Raw genomic sequence first — 6,000 nt, 5'->3', positions numbered from 1 at the left:
GGCAATTCACCAACACAAGGATGTTTTTATCATTCATCTAGAAATGCAAGTCAATAGTATATTCAGTTTATTTTGGAATAGCTATCTTTACCTGACAGTCTATGTTCAAATGGCACCAAATTATTAATTTTTAATTAAACATTTTTATTAATTAAATTTGCATGTATGAAAAAGTAACATACTATGCAAGTTATAAAGTATAGTCTCAGGCTTATGTAAAATCTTGACTGCTTTCAACAATTACTGAACTCTCTTTTCAAAGAAAATCTTCATACTAATGTATGTTTGTCCCTGTAATAGACTGAAGACAGCCACAAATATGGCATTCTCAAAACAACATGTAACTACTGAATGTAATGTTGCAAATTAACTTATTTCCTTAAAATTTCACTAAATAATTCTAAGGAGCCCAACAACATATTAAAAGCTCCCAGTGTTTATCCTAAGAATTAGGCAGTCTTCTTTGATTTTTTCTTCTCTGCTTCTTCCTTTTCCTTTCCTGTTTCATTTACTTGTAATTCAATTTCTTTGGCACTAAACATCTGAAAAGAGAAAAAAATTTAAAAAGCAAATTTCAATTATAGCAATAATTTCTAAATATTTATAATGTGAAGGAACCCAATTATATTTTATAAATTTTTATGTTCTATTTATAACATATTTTATAACTTCAAATACATAATGAAATATTTCACAAGGTTCAAAAGCAACATACTTGTAACAATTATGGACAAAACCAGAACTCTATGACATTTCCACTCTCGTGTGCTAATATAGAAAGCTGGGCAAATGCAACATTGCATTACATATCCTATATATGATAACTCTGAAAACATTTTTATGTGAGGCTTATTCTATTCATGAGCAAATAACTCATTATTGAACTCCTATCCCTACCCCACTGTGTGATTCTTGAAAAGGTTTGTCTATTTTATCAGCTCATGGACTAGCCAAAGGCAGGAAAATGATGATTTACACTGTGCTTTGTTTACAGCTACTGAGTAGAGAGCAAAACAGTTTTTATTTTATTTAAATCAATTTTATTTTATTTAAAATCAAAGTTGGGAGCAACTTGCTCAAGATCATATGGTTAAACAAATGTATCTGCTGGAAATTAAACCCAGATCTATCCAATTCCAAAGCACAGGCTCTATTCACTACACAGCCTATTGTGAAATATCATGTGGAAGGATAGTATAACTTTGCTGCCAGTACACATACCATTCTACCACTCATAAACAAAACTATATGTATATCTGTGTGTGTGTCTGTCCCGGTGTGTACACATGTATGTGATGGGGCTGGAGAGGTGACTCTGGACTCAGTGGTTCTGTGTCCCTGTGGTGTTGGCACATCTGTCCCTGAGTCCTTGGCAGCAGGGGTGACAATCTGACCCGGTTCCTATCTCCATACTCTGTGCTCGGCACCCTGGTTATTTACGTGGAGCCTTGCAGAGGCAGACCCAACTACCCTGTCCCCATTTCTCTTATTCATTGAAACTTGCTCCTGCACTCTCCTTGCATCCCCATCCATTGGTGTCAAAACAACAATAACAAAAAAAAAACTGTCAAGAAAACAAAAACAAAAGCAAAAACCACTGCTCCACACAGCACTGATTTTAACATTATTTCCCCTTGAAATATTTTCTTTAAAGCAAAAGAAAAGTTATATGTAAAATAATCCTTTTTAGCGCACTTTTCATATAGTTTCCCATGCAAGTGCTTTTGTACACTCTCAGCTAAAGTACAGCTAGTTAGCAGACAGTGTGAAGCTCTACCTAATGAACAATAGTGAACCACATTTCAAATGCTTTTTAGCCAATGAGTCCTCTATCACAATATTTGGAACAATTTATCACAGCGTTCTGAATATTTTGCAGTCTAGCAGTTTTAACACATAATGGCTGACAAAAGGTGTACAAATAATAATGCTAGACTTGCCATAAAGAAATATGGAAAGATTATCACACTAGATATTAAAATGCAAGTCTTACATAAGCTCAAGGCACTCATAAGTGAAAAGTAGAGAAAATAGATAAAAACCAGTAGGCAAGCAAGAAAGGGTGGTTTTTTGACATAATGAAGGATAACATTATGTTAGAAGCCTAGAGGGCCAACAATTATATAAATGGCAGCTGAATGACACTGGCTAGAAGCTAATCTTAATTTCAGAAGATGTAAAGACAGGAAGAGTAACTGTTCTCTATATGGTGCCAGGAATGAATCTCTGTAAGGAATATGCTACACTGACCTTATACAGGACTGACTCAGTAGGGGTTCCTACTTATAAGAACATATACTAAATGGGGTAGGCCTATATATAGATCTCAGCACATCTAGGTCTTCCCAGAGGGCTAGGAATAGATAACTGCTTGTGTAATAAGCATGTACAAATTAGTGACTATTAGGCTACAGAAACAAAACAGAAGTCATCATAGTGTCAATGGATGCTAATGGATGTTTCAGGCTTATAATAGAAGATTCACAGGTGTCAACAACATATTAAATTTTGTCAAAATACTTTATACTACAGATATTTTTTCCTCTTTGGTTAATGACTTACCTTCAAAGGTTGGTTTCTTCTTATTATAGCAAGTTCAATGTTTTTTCCACCAGATTGGACAACCTAATGTAAAACAAGTGCAATTTTAGAATTACTTCAGGAAAGTCTCTGTTTTAATAAATGACTGAATGAGGGGAAAAAACATGCTTTTTTGTATATGCTTTATTAGATCACTTACTTCCAGCAAAGCTCTTATTGCTAATTTGATAGCTTCACTGTCGTTTGCTATAGCATCCTCTGTGTAATTCTTTTCTAGAAATTCTTGGACAGTTTTAGCACTTCGACCTATTGCATTTGCCTTGAAAGATAGAAGATAATTATTAATATCACTGCAATATGAATGAACTTATGGTTACTAAGTGAGGTTCAGAGTTTACTCCAATATTTCTTAGCATAATTACTAAGTGAAAATTGTAGGTTCGAAGATCTAGCAAACATTTCAACGGCTCATTTGATTACTATATGAATAATCTGTGGTGATGGCATGCCTGACTTTCAAATATACCAATGCTTTCCTGGCCAGTGCTTTCTATTTCCTTAATGGCTCCCAAGTCCTTAGTAGTCAGAAAAGATTACAAGAGTTGAAACTCGAAAAGATGTGAAGAGGAAAGGAGACATAACTTTGCAATATGATGCAAAAAGAAGAAAAGAAAAAAAAAAAGGACATCGCTGTGAAGAAGAAAGTTGTTTCTGTGGATAGGACTGTGCATCATTTAGAACTTAGAATATAAGTATACTAATTACTGATTCATTATATCCTTTGACTATAAGCAAGAAGGGCTGCTTCTGTTCCATTCCCCATTTTTCTCTGTTCTTTAGAAATTTTCATCCGATGAAGGGAAGAGGTAAATGCATTTTCCTGGCTGCATGACTACAGGTAGTATATGGCGTGTTCTTTCCATTTGGTCTCAAAATCCAGCACTAGTAATGATAATGAGGATGACAACAGTAATTTATATTAACAGAGCACTTAATGTGCCAGGCACTATGTTAAGCATTTTACATGGATTATCTCATCTTAACCATCACAAAAACAATTAAATAGGTACTGTTACTAACTCTGATTCATTGAGGAAGAAATGAAGGGTTGACAGGGTTAGAAGAGCCTTCTCAACCTCAGCACTGTTGGCATCCTGGGCTGGATAGCTCTGCCCTTGTGAGCGCTGTCCTGTGTACTGTAGGATGTTTAGCAGCCTTTATCCACTAGATGCCAGCAGCACCCCGACCTCAGCCGTGACAACCAAATGTGTCTCTAGATATTGCCAAATGTCCCTTAGGTGGGACAAAATCACCCCCATTGTGAACCACTGGCTTAAGTAATCTTGCCCAAGATCATATAGGGGGTAAGTAGAAGATCTGAGCTTTGAAACCAAGTAGACAGAATCACCAATCCAAGCTTTGAACTCTATACGCCATGCTGCCACATGCCCCTTGCTGTGATGTCTCTAGAGAGAGAAAAGAACCAGCAGAAAGGCCCATCCTTTCACTGAAGGATTCTGGCACGAAATGGGGGATGTCTCAGTTCCAACTGGTAGGTATTATGATTACTGGAAAGAGATCTCGAAGGAGTCTTTTAGGAAGTAATTATGAAAACATACCTTTTGTACTACATGAGTACATAGTTCTGCTACTTGACAGAACTTTTTTGATACCTTTATATTTCAGAAGATTAAAATAAATAGCTGTGAAATTTTAAATCAGATTTTGTGGCCTTGAAATTTCATTAAGATCAAAGGTAAAGCCTTCAGCCTGGTATGACTTTGGAGTTTATCAGCTTCTAGTTTGTTTTGGTTAACTAATGGGTTGCTGCCCAGAGAGGAAGTACACAAGGTAGTGGTTTATCCAAAAATCTCACTGAGCCTTTAAAAGTCACCTTGTAAATTCCTGGTGACGTTCCTGTCCACCTCTTCCAATTGCTGATGTCAAAATTCTTTAACTCTTAACCTATTTGACTGGTTTCTTAAAATCTAGCTGCTTCTTGCCACACTCATGCCCCCACCCTCCCTATAACCCCATCACCCACTCCAGCTCACTCCAACAGACTGATGGTTTTGCAGCGTTTTTCCTGCCTGCCTATCCAGATTAATGACGATTTTCTGTGACAAACAATATTAGCTGCCAACCCCAATATCCATTCTTCCTTTGTGACAGAACTCTAGGCAATGTGCCTGCTGAAAAATGTCATGTCCTACCCTCTGTTACCAAAAGGTATATACAAGTGGAAGTAACTGGGTGAAACTTCTAGGAATCCTTGCTGCCTGTAATGCAGACATGTTGGCTGGAGGTCTAGTAACTGCCTTGAGAGCATGAGAAAAGACTAAGATAATAAAAGAGACAAACACCAGCAACTGCCTACTTCAACCTTCTCATTATGTGGGAAAAATAAATCCTTCTGTGTTAAGAATCATCGCATCTCTGTTGTTAGGAGCCAAGAACAATAACTCACGAATACACCTTTGAGTAGATCCTGTGACATACTGCCCCACCCCCCTTCAGAAATGAAAGCCTTATTCCTACAGTTGCTGGAAGTGCCAATGGCACACAGCCCTCAGCTCTTAACTTTCTTTGAGAGGTGCTTTTGTTAACAAGAGCTGCCTCACCTAAGGTCTTGTACTATCTAGGGCTGGCCCAAGTCCAATGACTGATTGATGAAGAGCTATTAATGTCCAGTCCCCTCACCCCAACTTGGAACAACTTTGAAGAGCTACCTCAGACCCAGGGCTTCCCACGGGATTGATGAGGCCTTCATTGAGATTGCACTGCAGTCCAACGTTTCCCTCAGCCTAATCTGGTTCCCTTCCCTTCAACAAATGCTGATCCCCAAAGCACTTCCTAATATACTTCCTAAAAATGATGGTTAAATGGCCTTTAAAATATTTTCCAAAGAATACCAGAGTGGAGAGAGGATCTAGGATAAAAGGGTTCCAAATTCAAGTAATCTTGGAGACTACTACTTTAACTGCTTCTAGAATGTTTATAATGCCTTTTAGAAGATGCAGAATGTAACAACATTTACTAAATTTCTTTAGAAAAACATCTCTCAAAGTTAATTAGCTTTAAAGAGCTTGTTTACATTACACCTATTAACATCAAAAGAAATACACTTTGAGAAACACTGCTCTGAAATATACAACATATTAACTTTGTTTCTGTTTTAAAGTGTTACCTACAACAGCAAAACACTTGGCCTTATAAGCTCTTCACCATCGCTCCATCCAAGCTGTCCTTGCCGAAGTCACCAGTGACTTGCCTGTTACCAAATTCAATCATTTCATAGTCCTCTTCTTACTTGATCCATAGTGGCACTGACTCAGCTGATCAACTCTTCTTAGAATACTGTTTTCACTTAGGATCCAGGATATTGCTTTCTGGGTTCTCCTCCTTTACAGACTAGGCTGGATCTATCCCCATCTTTCACTGGCCACTGCCCCGATCTAA

At 37.3% G+C, this 6,000-nt stretch overlaps 1 protein-coding gene across 3 annotated transcripts in view; it reads right to left on the bottom strand.

Moving 5' to 3' along the window:
* Nucleotides 1–214: 214 nt before the first annotated feature.
* Nucleotides 215–6,000, bottom strand: part of PSMA8 (proteasome 20S subunit alpha 8) — a 37,475-nt gene continuing 31,689 nt past the window's right edge. For all 3 annotated transcript variants that reach the window (XM_036823484.1, XM_036823485.1, XM_036823486.1), the window contains exons 5-7: nucleotides 2,741–2,860; nucleotides 2,563–2,625; nucleotides 215–542 (exon numbers count right to left, since the gene is read on the bottom strand). In XM_036823484.1, coding sequence (XP_036679379.1) covers nucleotides 450–542; nucleotides 2,563–2,625; nucleotides 2,741–2,860 — 276 coding nt within the window. In that variant the 3' untranslated portion in view covers nucleotides 215–449. The remainder of the gene's footprint in view (nucleotides 543–2,562; nucleotides 2,626–2,740; nucleotides 2,861–6,000) is intronic.

The sequence above is a fragment of the Balaenoptera musculus genome, chromosome 14, assembly GCF_009873245.2.
Source record: "Balaenoptera musculus isolate JJ_BM4_2016_0621 chromosome 14, mBalMus1.pri.v3, whole genome shotgun sequence".
Taxonomy (NCBI): Eukaryota; Metazoa; Chordata; class Mammalia; order Artiodactyla; family Balaenopteridae; genus Balaenoptera; species Balaenoptera musculus.
Note: the sequence above shows the minus strand (reverse complement) of the source record. Positions and strands in the feature narration are given on the sequence as shown.